The sequence below is a fragment of the Anabrus simplex genome, chromosome 8 (genome assembly GCF_040414725.1).
Source record: "Anabrus simplex isolate iqAnaSimp1 chromosome 8, ASM4041472v1, whole genome shotgun sequence".
Lineage (NCBI taxonomy): Eukaryota > Metazoa > Arthropoda > Insecta > Orthoptera > Tettigoniidae > Anabrus > Anabrus simplex.
In genome coordinates this window covers 190,034,713-190,050,990 of record NC_090272.1, presented here as the reverse complement: position 1 = coordinate 190,050,990, position 16,278 = coordinate 190,034,713, and the positions used below count along the sequence as shown (strand labels likewise).

General features: G+C 37.4%; 1 protein-coding gene across 1 annotated transcript in view; it reads left to right on the top strand.

The window, feature by feature from the left end:
* The window catches only part of slo (calcium-activated potassium channel slo), a 1,051,052-nt gene that overhangs the window by 1,030,581 nt on the left and 4,193 nt on the right, over positions 1-16,278 (top strand). The window contains exon 22 of the mRNA XM_067152575.2: positions 7,685-7,821. Within this exon, the coding sequence (XP_067008676.1) occupies positions 7,685-7,821 (137 nt within the window). The remainder of the gene's footprint in view (positions 1-7,684; positions 7,822-16,278) is intronic.

The following is a 16,278-nucleotide window of genomic DNA, read 5'->3' as shown; positions in this document are numbered from 1 at the left end:
CCATCTTCATAGAGTATAGATTCCAAGGATTGGTTTCATGGCACCTGATTGACAACTGTTCTTTTCACTGTTACATTGCTTTCTGCTGTAGGTTATGATCTTCATTTCCGTGTTGACATTTAACTAAAGATAGAGTTTGAGGGATGTTCCACCATTCAACATGTAAAATATATTAAATTATAAGAAGACCAGTTTCGACTCCCTTGGAGTCGTTATCAGTTCCTGTTGAAAATTAATTCAGGGGGAATCTGATAACAATCATCATAAGAAAATTTAAAGATGATTGCCTGGAAAAACACCAGTGGGTTGCAAGATGATATTATGAAATGCAACGTAATACATGGCAAGCAGCACTTGGAACTTAATATGTTCCTAGTTCTGGCCTAAACTGTCCTGAGTTCATGGAACACTTAACACTGGAAACACATGCACTGTTGAACACATGACATGGACACTTATAATGAACATATAAACTAAACCAGCAAGTTCTAAATAATTTCACAGTCAAACATATTTTCATTTCTTATATCATGTTCTGTAAAATCAGGGCTGACAATTAAGTTCCATGTTCCACAAACACACGGTAATAATTCTAAATTAGACCCAAGACCTTTCTGTAATACTAAGCATCTCAAGCCAATGTATAAGTTCAGCTGTGTGCTGAACCCCCTTCCCTACATATCTAACGCGATGTAAATAAATGTGCATATCGGGAGAACTGAGGTGCGAACCCCGGTTAGGGAAGGCAGAAAGACAGCCCTGAACTGAAGATGGCCCTTGTTATTAATGAACAAGGATGATTATCCAAGACTACTATAAATGAAATGCTGAATAAACATAAGGACAGGGTTTATTAATAAAGCAGTATTAGAATCAAAAAGCATGGAAAAGAAGCCAATTGTACAAGACAAACCAATAAATAAAACGTGAACATACCTTCTTAAGTGTACTTCTAGACATCGTGGAGTGAGCTCAACATAATTAATAATGAAACACTAAGAATATATTATTACCAGCTCACTGATTCAGTAACAACCTCGTTACAATTAGCATTCCAATCAAATTGCCGTGCGCACGGTAATATAAGCAGTATCCTTTTTTTCGAGATTACATTATTCACACCACATATCTTTCCTTTTGCTATCCGCGCAACAACAATAGAAGCCACCCACTCACAAAAGAATGCCAGCCCATACGTCCAGAGAGATCAACATAAAAACGCAAGAAATTAAAGGAAGGTATCAACAAGGCGGTGAGTACAGCATCTCTGGTCCAGAGATATTAAACAACAGAGGATTACATGGCCGACAGGCGGCTAGGCCGAACCCAAAGTAAAGACATGGCCAAATAAATAACAATGCTGTACCAAGAAAAGAAAATAAAGTACAGAAACAAGATCCAAAAAAAATTAAAATCAAAATTTAAATAAACTAATCGATAGCCCATCTTTCACTTCGTTCAGACACCAGCATTCATTCGAAACATTCACATGAGGTGCCAATACACATCACATGACTCACCTTAACACAGTCCCAGGTCTCGCATATTCAACAAGTAGCGTGCACTATGGTAGCACAATATAAATGTATATATATATTTTTATATAATCAGGGGAAACAGGCAGTATCACGTACCAAAACCCATCAAGCTCGAGTTTCGTACGACCCAAATGAAACTTTTAGTCGACACGAAAGTCATGGCTTCATAGATGGCGAAGTACTGCAAAACGAAGTGCACCAAAAATGCGATGAGTCGGAGACCAAAATTCCAGATGAACAGTAATCATAATAACAAGCACAGGTCATTACACGCACCGAAGTACAAAGACGCACATCGACCAGTTATCAAGGATTGTAAAAAAATGTTTACAAACATCGTAATAATAAAGTAACAACTAAAAGCACATACCTGTTATATCCATACTTAACTTACGATATGAATGTAGTAAAGGCTCTTTTAAATAAGTTAAAAATCCACCTAAAACAGAGAAAGGTAATTCCGGACCGCCTGGGCTCCATTGTTAAAAATATCTCGAGCAAGCAAGGCAAAGATATGCGTCAAAAAGATAAAACCTAGTTGTCTCGTAAAAGAAAAGATTGTCAATACACATCATGCAGAGTGCTGCGCTCTGTAGCGCATCGATGGAAATACATACTTTTTTTTTTTAACTGAGGTCGACACAACTCATTTGCATAGTAAAACATTGCATTTGAGAAACATGCTAATGGAGCATGCTTCAGCTGATTACCAAACATTTCTTGTGATTGTGTTGTCATAATGGTTAACAAGTTTTGTTTTTGTTTGTTCACATATTCCAGATGAGTGTAGCAAGACCGCTTGACGGGTCTGTGCCGAGTTGTACGGACACACGACAGCATTTTTACTCACATCCAAGAACGTTAAAGTGCCATGTGTTTCACATCTGTGCATTAACTTTCAATCAATGTATATATTCTCAACTACGATAGTGCATTTGTTTCCAATAGATTGCAGCAGGACCAACAGTTCTATTCTAATTCCATGAACACATGACAAGTTTTTTAAAACCAAACCAAGAACTTTTAGATGCCAAGTGGTTAGTCTTTGTACATTTAATGTATATATGTTTCATCTAGTTTAATCAGTTGGAGGCAAGACTGTCAAGCCCAGGAACATACTTGAAACGCCAATTGTTTTAAATCGTTGTGTCTCATATCGTAAGTGTGTTTTCAACCAGTGCAAGGAATTCCAGTATTCCATGTCTATGAACGCGCGACAGTCTAGACAAGAACCATCTCTTTCTACATTTGTTTCAAGGTGTGTGTATTTTATCCAGTTTTTTAAGATAGAAACAGAACAGTCAAGTCCAGAAACGCTCTTAGAAAGCCAAGGTTTCATATCATAAGTGTCCGTGTCATGTGTTCAACAGTGCATGTGTTTCCAGTGTTACGTGTTCCATGAACTCAGGACAGTTTAGGCCAGAACTAGGAACATATTAAGTTCCAAGTGCTGCTTGCCATATATTGCGTTGCATTTCATAATAATGTCTTGCAACCCATTGATGTTTTTCCAGGCAATCATCTTTAAATTTTCTTATTATGATGATTGTTATCAGATTCCCCCTGAATTATTTTTCAACAGGAACTGATAATGACTCCAAGGGAGTAGAAACCGGTCTTCTTATAATTGAATTTATTTTACAAATGTGTTGAATGGTGGAACATCCTTCAAAATCTTATTGTTTTCTGCTGAAATGTCTTCTAACATCTGTTTTATAAATGAATTTGTAGGTTTACCCAAAGAACTTTTCCCACCAGGGAAGACACTGTTGCATAGTAATTTTGGCAAAGATCTTTTTTGCCTAATTCTACACAAAACCTAAACCTTTTCAACTTATTTGTATGCACAGTATTATGCATTTTGCAAAAACATCATATTCCAAAAGCCTCCAGGTGTTTGATATCATTTGGATTTGCTGCCCAGGTTTCTGAGTCATACAGTAGTTTGTTCAGACAAATGTATGGAGAATCCTCATACAAAGGTAGAGGTTGAGTCTGTTCATACACAGTAGTCTAGTCTTCTGTATGAAATGAAATGTTATTGAGCAATCCAGCTCTTGATATCCATCATGCATCCTTGGTAATTTTCAGGCATGAATAGGGACTGTCCATGCATTTGGTCGTTAGGATGTCATTCCAAATTTTTCCAGCATAGGTGCTATCCTGGGTATTGTGGACAATAAGGAAAATGGGCGTCCTGCCAATGTAGCATCTCTGGAGCGTGTACACCAATAATAATAATAATAATAATAATAATAAAAACATAAGAATACAAAAAATCTCTCATTGATAAGATAGAACAAAACTTTAGGAAGAATGAAAGCAGAGAGTATTACAGAGCCTTCAAACGCAAGCTCACTGGCTATAAACGACCATCTCTATGCTTTGAGCGAAAGGACGGCACACTGGCGACGTCAGATGAAGAAAATTGTAGCATTCTGGCAGACTTCAAGAATTTACTCAATTGTTCTAAACCGCAAAGCCCCATTGAGACCAAGGAACCCTTGCTCAGGTACCCAGATTCCAGACCACCCGACAAAGATGAAACAAGCGCCACATTGCCCATCTCAAAAATATCAAAGCGCCGGGGGAAGACTCAGTAGTAGCAGAACTATGGAATTATGCCCCAGAGGAATCACTTGATATCATGCAAAAGCAAATAGAAGAAATTTGGAGCAAGGAGACCCTACCCGGAGATTGGAAAATAGCTTTGATCCATCCATTACACAAGGAAGGCAGCATGAAGAACATCAATAACTACAGAGGAATATCTTTGCTACCCGTGACTTACAAAATTCTATCACTTGCCATCCTGGAGCGTTTGGAAGCACAAGTCGAACATCAAATAAATGAATACCAAGGAGGGTTCAGAAAAAGTGGCTCAACAGCCAGACAGATCCAAAATCTCAAAATGATCATCAGATATTGTACACTAAGGTCCAAGCAGTATGTGTCTGTCTTTGTGGACTTCAAGAAAGCGTACAACTCCATTGACCGGGAAGTTCTGCTAAACACCTTAAATGAATTTGGAGTTGATTTGAAACTGTTGGCATTAATTAGAGCCACCCTGACCAATACAAAATCCAAGGTGAAGTTCCACGGATGTCTCTCGCATTCCTTTGACATCAAAACAGGAGTCCGACAAGGTGATGGGCTATCCCCGATACTCTTCATCTGCGTTCTTGAAAAGATCATCAGAACCTGGCGGGCGAGATTACAGGAAACCAACTACAGTCCACTAAGAATAGGAACCAAATGCAAGGGGATCACAACAGACTGCTTAGCATTTGCCGATGATATTGCCATTCTCTCAAACGATGTAGAAACTGGTAGAGCTCAAGTTGAAATGTTAAAGGAAATTGCCAAACAAACTGGTCTGCAGATATCATTCAAAAAAACAGAAGTAATGACTAACATCAAAGAGGCCCCACCAAAACTCCATACAAAATACTGGGACATCACCCGAGTAGACAAATTCAAATACCTGGGTGAGATCATGAAAAATGGACTGGACAAAGAAGCACTTCAGGAGTGAGTATGCAAACTGGAAGTAGCCTACCAAACATCCAACACAATCTACAACAAAAAATGCCTTTCCCAAAACACCGAGATACGTCACTGTGAAACAGTTCTGAAGCCAGTAGTTCTATATGCAGCCGAAACTCTGTCTCTAAATGCCAACAAAGGACTCCTTGAACTGGAGAAAAAAGAGCGCAAAATTGTGAGAGGAATCTTGGGATCAAAGTACAGAAATGGAATCCATCAAAAGAGATCCAACAAAGAAGTATACAGCAAAAGTATACAAAAATACAGAAAATTACTGACACAATCCGAAAAAGGTGGGCACGATTTTACGGTCATCTGAAATCCCAAAACCACAATTCCCTGGTTTAGAAATACCAAAGAAGACCTGCAAATGGTACATATCTCAGCAGAAGATGCCCTTAACAGAGATCGCTTCCGCAAGAAAATATTGACGAACGGGCTAAACCGAGACTAGCAACCGAAGAGAAGACACGGTGCCCCTTGGACAGAGGAGTGTAAGCAGGCCCACTCACAAAGAATGAGGGAAATTTGGGCTCTAAAGAAGGCCAAGTTCTGTGTCAAATGCAAGAAGACTTAACGTGGTCCTTGATGGCCCCAGCAAATTAAATATATATAAAACATAAGAATTAGAAAATGAGCGAACGACACTTAATAATATAAATAGGGATAATAGAAAAATATCAATGCAATGGCGTTCCACATCAAAGCTTGGAAACGTTACGGTTAACTTATCAGTACACAAAATCGAACCATATGCAAGGGAAACATATAACTTACAGGCCTAACAGCGACAACTATAGAAAGGAATGTGGAACGTGTTGGAAATCCTATTGAGGTCCGTGGGAAGGTATGATTTTATGGGGAAGAAAAGGTTCACTAGAATCACCCTCTAGCTCAACTATATTAAAATGAACAAAAGATACAAAATCAAAATAGAGACATCCCGGAGACCAAGGTACTCAAGTAAATTTGTAAAACACAAGATTTAAAATAGCAAGATTATACAAAATTACAATATGTTGTTAGTAACAAAATACCGGTGACTGTCTGTCGAAAACACAGTCATTCCAAAAGTGAAATTAGTGACAACGGGAATCTAGAGCAAACTCCAACAGGTTGAATTTAAAACATTGAAAGTTGCATTAAACAAGAAAATACCAAAACACTCGAAGGAATTAAATAAAATCAACATGATAGAAAAAACATAGAAATAGCACTTACCAAGATAGACGGAGTTCTCCGAGGGGAGCCCTCAAGTGCGTGTGCTCACGAGGGTGGTCAGATGGAAAAGACGCCAACAACACGCACCACACATGCAAAGCCGGAAATGGACAAATCATAATTAACGAATAGGGCACTGAATTTCTCTAGATTGCCATTTTTTGCCAATTGGAAAGTTTGTTATTCTGACCAATCCAATTGCATGACCATATATGGTCAGCTTAAGATAGTTAGCAATTTCACAAGTTCTCGAACATTTCTATTGTGACACAAAGGTTTTCATCAGCGGTAACTGCACATGCGGTATAGGCTGCCTCAAAAATAAAGCCATTTTAAATTTCTCAAACACATTACAAAATTACAATTCTTGAAGTACAGAATATAAAATGATAATTCCATTTAGTTCCTCTTCACACAATAATTAAAAAAATAACTTCCAATAAATTCTTCAAGTTACATTAAAACAAATTTCTTCCTTAAGTCCAGAATGTCTTTTCTTCACGCTTCTTGAAATTAATTTAACTGATACACAACACTAATACAACACAACTAAATTAAATTTAAATACAAGATTACTTAATAGCTCTTGCAATGTTCATTTACAGTTCCAAATATATTCTTGAGATTTCCATAAATTGCATAAAAGAATTATTACAATAATGTTCAAAACACATTCAAATTAACATTTTCTCAAACATAATTTTCTTCTAGTTACATTAAAAAATTCCTTCAGAGTCCAGGGTCCATATTTCTTCATTTTCCACAATAAGAAAAATATACTAATTTTTTAAAGACCAAAATAAAATTCTGCTGACCTTTCTTGATGACATACAGGTGACAGCTAATATGGCTTGATCATTGGCAAACTTCATTATTTTGACCATTATTCCACTCACTTTCACACCCACCTCCATACCTACTGGTGATTATTCCATCATCAGATCTCCAAAAGCATTGAAGAGCATTGGTGATAGGGGTTATGCTTGTCTTACTTCTTTCTTGATGAAAACGGGTTTGAATGACCTTCCTTAAATGAAACAACAGCCTTCTGACCAGAACACAGATCCCAAATGAGTGTGGTAATTTGTTTGTAGCATATCTTGCAAATAAATGGTAACAAAATGTGCCAGGATCCTCTGTCAAAAGCGTATCTGCAATCTTCAAAGCAGACATACAGACTACTATTCCAAGAAGACTATCCATAGATTATAAATTGATTTTATTTCTTTTATGGCACATTGTATTATTTACATGCATTAAATTCAAAAAATATATAATCTAGTATTCCAGATTATGAAATAATCACAACAATAATTATATAATAAATGCAAATATATGTTTCTTGGAATGTCATGCCACTTTTTATTTATTCTTTCTAGAGCTGGTGAATGACAGCAATGTGCAGTTTCTGGACCAAGATGACGATGACGATCCAGATACAGAACTGTACCTTACTCAGCCATTTGCCTGCGGAACAGCCTTTGCTGTGAGCGTCCTGGATTCACTTATGTCAACGGTATGATTTGAATTTGTCCTCTCAGTTCCTGAAGTATTTATAGGCCATAATCATCAGCTGTTACTAATTTCAGATAACACAATTTCTCCTCCTTACAACACATACAAAATCAAAGCTATTATTCCCAAATTCAAGCTTATTCGTGGACTAATGTCATTCCACACAATCCCTCCACTGACAGCTTGGAACATCCCACTTATGTAGGATGCTAAAAGGTTTGTTTTATCACCTATTCAATACATATAAATTTTATAAATTAGGAATTTATTATTGATTCCACTTGAGACATGTTTTGCCCTTCATTGAGGGCATCATCAGTCAAATTATCACCTCAAGGCAAAAAATCAGGTACCTGGTTAGTAGTTGACATGCACAAATTAATACATATTATTAATACACATACAAAAATTAAGTATGGGAAATAGTTGTACAAAAGTGATGGTTGAACATATAGGTTTATAGATAAGTCAGCACCAATGCGTAAAATTAAAATAGTAGAGTTCGGCAGTGGTGCTCTGGAGAACAGTTGACGCAATCATAGGAAAATATAAAGTTTAAAGATATTTACATTATAACAATTAAGGGAGAAAAGGTGTAGTGTTCGGCGTCAATGTTTGTAACCAAAAATTAATGTCAAAGGTTGGTAACTATACAGTATTTGCATTGTTCAATTGAACAGTTGAGATAGTTTTAAAAATATTTACATTATAACATTCAGCGTAAATGTTTGTATTAAAAAATAATGTCAATGGTTGGTAACTATATAGTAATTACATTATCTAATTGAACAGTTGAGAATTTACAATTATATACATAATTACACAAGAGCAGCTTGGTGCGCAAGGATAAAAAATTCTAGTACCAAGTGCGTCCTGATGTTTTAGAGGTTGGAAGAAGGAATTAGCATTGACATTTCAAAAATATGTAGAGCGGTTTATTTTAGTTAAAATCACCGGGGGTAGGGAAATATTTCATAGCCAAATGAGGTTTTATAGGCATCAAGCTGAAAGTTGTCTGGTTGCAGCACCGAGATCGGTACGGAGACTGGTCAGTGTGGATGGAGATTCATGGGTACTCCATGCGTTTGAATGGCAACAATGGTGACAGTTATTAGTGGGTAATTGCTAATTAGGAAAATGTTGCGGGTTGAAACTTTCGCTTATTCTTTTAGTTGACTTCTGTAGCATCGAATGTGGTGTGAAGACATCGGTGTGAGATGCCGGTGAGACAAATTGATATTGTTCCGTGGAATAAAGTATGGCGGACTTCGGGATGAAGTTATTGTTTTTTACTGGTCTGGTGAGATAGAATAGAGTTGCTTGTGTTGTGAACTGCGGTGGAGAGATTAGAATGTATACGGCAACTGCAGAGTCAGAGCGTTGTAGCTGGGGTGAGGCATCTTCTCATTCTGACTGCGAAGAGGAGCCGTAGTGGCACGCCATATTCGTGCCGATGTGCGCTGGGTTCCGGCGTGTTGTTGAAAGTTGTATTGTATGAAGTGGAAGTTATCTGTAAGTGTAAGTGGAATCGATAATAAATTCCTAATTTATAAAACAATTACAGATAACTTCCACTTCATACAATACAACTTTCAACAACACGCCGGAACCCAGCGCACATGGCACGAATATGGCGTGCCACTACGGCTCCTCTTCGCAGTCAGAATGAGAAGATGCCTCACCCCAGCTACAACGCTCTGACTCTGCAGTTGCCGTATACATTCTAATCTCTCCACCGCAGTTCACAACACAAGCAACTCTATTCTATCTCACCAGACCAGTAAAAAACAATAACTTCATCCCGAAGTCCGCCATACTTTATTCCACGGAACAATATCAATTTGTCTCACCGGCATCTCACACCGATGTCTTCACATCACATTCGATGCTACAGAAGTCAACTAAAAGAATAAGCGAAAGTTTCAACCCGCAACATTTTCCTAATTAGCAATTACCCACTAATAACTGTCACCATTGTTGCCATTCAAATGCTGCATGGAGTACCCATGAATCTCCATCCACACTGACCAGTCTCCGTACTGATCTCGGTGCTGCAACCAGACAACTTTCAGCTTGATGCCTATAAAACCTCATTTGGCTATGAAATATTTCCCTACCCCCGGTGATTTTAACTAAAATAAACCGCTCTACATATTTCTGAAATGTCAATGCTAATTCCTTCTTCCAACCTCTAAAACATCAGGACGCACTTGGTACTAGAATTTTTTATCCTTGCGCACCAAGCTGCTCTTGTGTAATTATGTATATAATTGTACATTCTCAACTGTTCAATTAGGTAATTACCATATAGTTACCAACCATTGACATTATTTTTTATTACAAACATTTACGCTGAATGTTATAATGTAAATATTTTTAAAACTTCATCTCAACTGTACAATTGAACAATGTAAATACTGTATAGTTACCAACCTTTGACATTAATTTTTGGTTACAAACATTGACGCCGAACACTACACCTTTTCTCCCTTAATTGTTATAATGTAAATATCTTTAAACTTTATATTTTCCTATGATTGCGTCAACTGTTCTCCAGAGCACCACTGCCGAACTCTACTATTTTAATTTTACGCATTGGTGCTGACTTCTCATCTATAAACCTATATGTTCAACCATCCCTTTTGTACAACTATTTCCCATACTTAATTTTTGTATGTGTATTAATAATATGTATTAATTTGTGCATGTCAACTACTAACCAGGTACCTGATTTTTTGCCTTGAGGTGATAATTTGACTGATGATGCCCTCAATGAAGGGCGAAACATGTCTCAAGTGGAATCAATAATAAATTCCTAATTTATAAAATTTATATGTATTGAATATGTGATAAAACAAACCTTTTAACATCCTACATTCAGTATCTTCAATACGGATAACAATGATTTTTATCACTTGCAACATCCCACTTAGTCGAGCAACTCATCTCCTTACTCCCAAGTTTTCCCAGGCTAAAGGTTGCAACATTTTCATAATACTACTCTTTTGTCAGAAATTGCCCATAACAAATAATGCTGGTTTCCTTTCGATGTTTACCAGTTCTTGAATCAAATAATCCTGGTGTGAGTCGCATGCACTTGATCCAGACTCTAATTGAGTTCTTGCCAGAGACTTATACACCCTCTCCTTTACATCCTTACAAGGAAGGTATCAGATAAGATAGGTCAAAGCCTACCTTGACATTTTTTTGACACAGTTGTTCTCTGAGGACAACACGCAGAAAATCAGCCTACAGTTTTAACTGCAAGTCTCCAAATTCGTATGTTGAATCTCTCGTATAGATCAATGGGATGTCATGCGAGGGCTGTACGTGTACATGTAGGCTGCTGTGGACAGCCTTGGTGGCCGATGTACCCAAGGTCAGTGTTAAGCAGAGCCTCGCGTGCTGGTCAGCTGTGAAGTGTTTTCACTGTATCCGGCAGTAACATTACGGTTTTGATGGTTGTTTTAAAGAAAGCAAGACAATGAAAATGAGTTCCTCGGAGGATGACATTTTAAATCCTCTTAATGTAGCAGAGCTTGTAATGAGTTATTTCCACAAAAAGGAGTTTCCAGAAAAAATCAGCTCCAAAGAAAAGGAAATGGGAGAATATCTAATTGGTTTGAGAGAAAATAATCGTAGAAGAGTGCATCATATTGAGGAGGTTTCTCCACAGTGGAGACGGTGAAAGAGAATCAAGTGATTCCGTTTGTCAAAACCTTCTGCTGATTGCAAGTGAAGCCCCGGGTCCCAGTTCGAAACTAGAACTTGACTACCCCAAATCAAGTGATGCTCCTAGTCCGTTGCCATGCAAATCGTCCAGTTCTAGTTATGTTTGTAGTCACATAAAAAGTTTGCCAGAAAACACCAGTATGGAGTAAAAGAAGAGGGCTGTAAAATTCTCGCTTAACAAAGGTGGTAAAAAGAAAATATCACATTCAGACATCCACAAATTTTTAGTTTAGTGAAGTCGGAGCGATATCTTTACTTGTGAAGAAGCAGTCGGAAAATACGGGTATAAAAAGTTGATACATAAATAAAAACCACCTTTCCAATACATAGCAATCCTTTATATTTAGGATAAAACCATTAACAGATATTAAAATTAGGAAATGTTACACTCATACTGGCATCATCAGCCAGAATAACCTAATTCAAGGTAGGTCAGGGCCCATATCCCAGTACATATAATGCAAAAACGTCTAATAATACAACAATAAAACTAATTACAACAATTTAAAATGATCAGTAAGAATATAATATGTCTATTAAAACATTTAATGACCATTAAAATAGCTTGAAGTGTAGGTGAATGATAAGAAATGTTAGTGATACGTTGCTGTGAATGATTATTCGTACGGAATGATGTACGTAATCCTTGCACAATGGCATTAAACTGTTTATAGTTGTGAACACTTTTTCTATACTAATATTATAAAGAGGAAAAATGTGTTTGTTTGTAACGAATAGACTCAAAAACTACTGAACCGATTTTAAAAATTACTTCACCTATAGAAACCTACATTGCCAGCGGGTAACATGGGCTGTATTTTATTTTCAAAACAATTCAAGGTGGGGGACACGGAGGGGAGATATAAAAATAATAGGCTAATATGGGAAAAATATCGAATTTGTCATATAAGGATGAGACAAAGCTCAATTTAATCCTCTTGGCGCAAAGAACAAAACTCGGTAAGCCCTATGGGTGATATAGATGTTGATTCCTATAGGGAATCTGAAATATTTGTCCTGAATGAGTAATTTATAATGTCCAATAACGGACCATTTATATTGGTATTATAAGCCCTATGGGCCCTAAAACTAACTGTTATGGAGATATTGGCACCACACTACCCCTGCTCTAGGAATCGGATAAAAGAAATGAACTGCCGTAACCATGGCAACGTCAGCTCCAGGATTCTAGAGCAGCATGTACGTTTGGGCATAGCTGCCAACCAAAATTGGTACACATAAGACTTACTATCTGTAAAAAATATACTGTTGTGTAAGGCACTCATAGGACTCCTTTGGGCAGGGATGGGAAGGGGGTGAAGTATAAAAATATTATCTTACTATATATAAAAGAGAGAGAGAGAGAGAGAGAGAGAGAGAGAGAGAGAGAGAGAGAGAGAGAGAGAGAGAGAGTGTGTGTGTGTGTGTCACATATCCTCCTGAACCACTGGAGCAATTTCACCAAACTTGGTACACTTATCAATTAGTATCAGGAGACAAACCGCGTGGAGGTAAGACACCCCTAGCACCCTTATGGGCAGAATAGTATCGAATCCATAGTTTTTGTGGTTGCTGAAATGAATAGCGACACTCCGAATTTTTAAAAGTTCATGTTCAGCCCCATTTGGGGTGAAGGTGAGGGGGGGAGTGAGGTATAAAAGTAATCGAAAACAGTGTCGAATCTACAGTTTTCGGGGTCACTGAGATGAATGGTGACAATCCAAGGTTTTTTCTCTCTTAGGGGTGGGGGGCGAGAGGGGGCAGTCTCATTGACTGTTCAAATCCTGTACATCGTATCTATAGTGTGACGGCTAAATACATTTGGTTATCACTATTAATTTTTGACAGGATCAAATACTTCCCAGTCGATTCGAAGTTTTACTTGAAAATTAAATAATCTAAAACTTGAAATGAAACATCTAAATAATTCTAAAACTAGATAGTAGATCGTAACATATCAATCTGCAAGTCAAACGGAAATTCTATAAAAATTCACTTCACACATAACTAACTGGTAATGCAAATCTTAAAGGTAAATATTCAGAAACTATCCGGGCAACGCCAGGTACTACAGCTAATATACAATAAAAGTGAACTATCGTGAACTGCTATCTTGTTACAGATGTCTTAAGATCACATGCGTTGGTTGAAAAATGAATTGTATAGATGGATAAAACATCGCCTGGTGAAACAGTTTTAAGAGACTCCCTCGTGTTATATCTCATCGTAGTATTATTCAATATATACTGTCATTGATCTTCGAACAGGGAACTAAAAGATCTCATAGATGAAAAACATGAAACAGGTGAGCCCCTTGTGTTCGTTGAGGGGAATGAGTTAGCTGGAAAATTTATAATGTCCAATAACGGACCATTTATATTGGTATTATAAATTTACTCATTCGGGACAAATATTTCAGATTCCCTATTGGAATCAACATCTATATCATCCGATAGCCAAGCAGGCATCAATTTTTGGTAAAGAGACAAAGTCTCTCATAGTGCATTGGCACTGCTGGTGGCTCCAAGTAGCCTACGTGGTGGCCTCCACAGTATGCACTAACCAGCGTCTTGGTAGGTGTGCTAGGTACCAACTGATGAGCCCAACCTAGCACATGAGGGTGAAACGCTGGCAACCAGGAATGAGTTAGCTGGAAAATTTATAATGTCCAATAACGGACCATTTATATTGGTAATAAAAATACGGGTATGTCGGCAAGTCTGATTGAACATTAAAAAATTGCTTTCAGGAGGCAAGAAGGGGTAGGCGAACTGCTTCAGAGTCCTCCAGGTACCACAGGTATAATTCAACCATTAGACAAATTCTTCTCCCGACAGTGGAAGGCTTTTTATCACTGAATAACAGAAAACAAGCTATGCGTAGTAATGTTAAAGATGAGGTTCTCCGCAAAGACATAATACTTGAACTGCAGTCTTTCATACGTTTTCAGTTATCGCCACAATTTCGCGATATGGTGAAGTATTTGTGGTTTGTAACGAATTAGACAAGAGAGCAACCTCCCGAATTCATAGTGCCTGCTAAATATTGTTTCAAGGAGAAGAAGGAAATGTGTGAAGAACAGTGTGACAAGAAGAACTAATTCTTTGTGCTTGATGTACAAAAAACTAGTGTTATGATCACGCAATTTAATACCAATCATTTCTGCTACACTTCTGTGAGTGACTGACACAGCTTCAGAGCAGGTTGAGAGACTGCATGCATATATAGGCCCGCCACACCACAACTCTGAGCTCTGGCTCAGGGCTGTCCAGCTGCGCCATGCGTCCTGCTTGCATACCAGGATTTGAGGTATGATTTCGGAGCCTTGCTGTTAAATCTGGAGTTAAATTCTCTGTATGCTATTCTCTTACGGTACCATGACTATGTCAAAAAAATTCAAGATAGATTTCAACCTCTTTTATCCAATAGTTTCCTTGTTAGTACAACCCCTAAATACCCTCATAACCATATGATGAGATCTGTTATCTTTATTTAAAACTGCTTTAATGTGATTACCCCAATGAAGATTTTTCCTTAAGTCAACACCTTGGTACTTACAGTAATCCTCCTGAGATACTCTCACCCCATCAATACAGTAATTAAAAACTTTTCCTCTTTGTGAAACTTACAACCTGACTTTTCATCCAGTTTACCATCATACCGTTGTCTGCTGTCCAGTTCACAACATTGTCGAGGTCTTTTTGCAGTTATTTACTTTCTTATTACTCCAGCCAGTATAACTTCATCTGGAATCTGTGATTCCAGTTCTCCACTCATATCATTAGAAGAAAACATAAAGGACCAATAATAGTGCCTTGCTGGATGCTCATCACAATCATTACTGGATCCGATAATGCTTCACCTATTCAAATTCTCTAAGTTCTGTTTTCTAGAAATTTAGCCACCCATTCAACTACTCTTTTGTGTAGTCCAGTAGCCCTAATTTTAATTGGCAGTCTTCCGTGATCTACCCTGTCAAAAGTCTTTGATAGGTCAGTAGCAATACAGTCCATTTAACATCCTAAATCTAAAATATCTGCTATATTTTGCTGGAATCTTACAAGTTCAGCCTCACTGGAATAACCTTTCCGAAATCTGAATGGCCTTCTACCAAACTAGTTAGTAATTTCACAAATACGTCTAATGTAATCAGAAAATATGTTTTTCCAGAGCTTTCATGTAACACATGTTAAGTTGACTGGCCTGTAATTATCTGCTTTATGTTCATCACTTTTTCTGTTGTATACTGGGGCCTACTGTAACAACTTCCCATTCATTTGGTATAGCTTCTCATACAAACAGTAATCAAATAAATATTTCAGATATAGCACTATATCCCAACCCATTGCTTTTAGTATATCCCCAGAAATCGTATCAATCCCAGCTGCTTTTCTAGCTTTCAACTGTTATATCTTTTTGTAAATTCTGTACATATCACAAGTAAATTTCAGTACTTTGACCTTCTTGATCAGCTTGCTATTTGTGAACTTTGGGTCCATATATCTCCCTGTTTTTTATGTTGTCTTGTGTTATGGTTGCCAATTTAAGGTCACTTTTGATTTTGCTGATCCTTTTCATAGTGTCTGTTTCAGTTTTACTTCTGTTTCCAACGAATTTGACCGTTTGTTTTGTGAGTCTGTAGGGAATTATTATTATTTCCTTTTTGGTATACTTCTATTCAATCAAAGAACAAGGGAAATTATGGTACCGGTACGTAAACATTTTA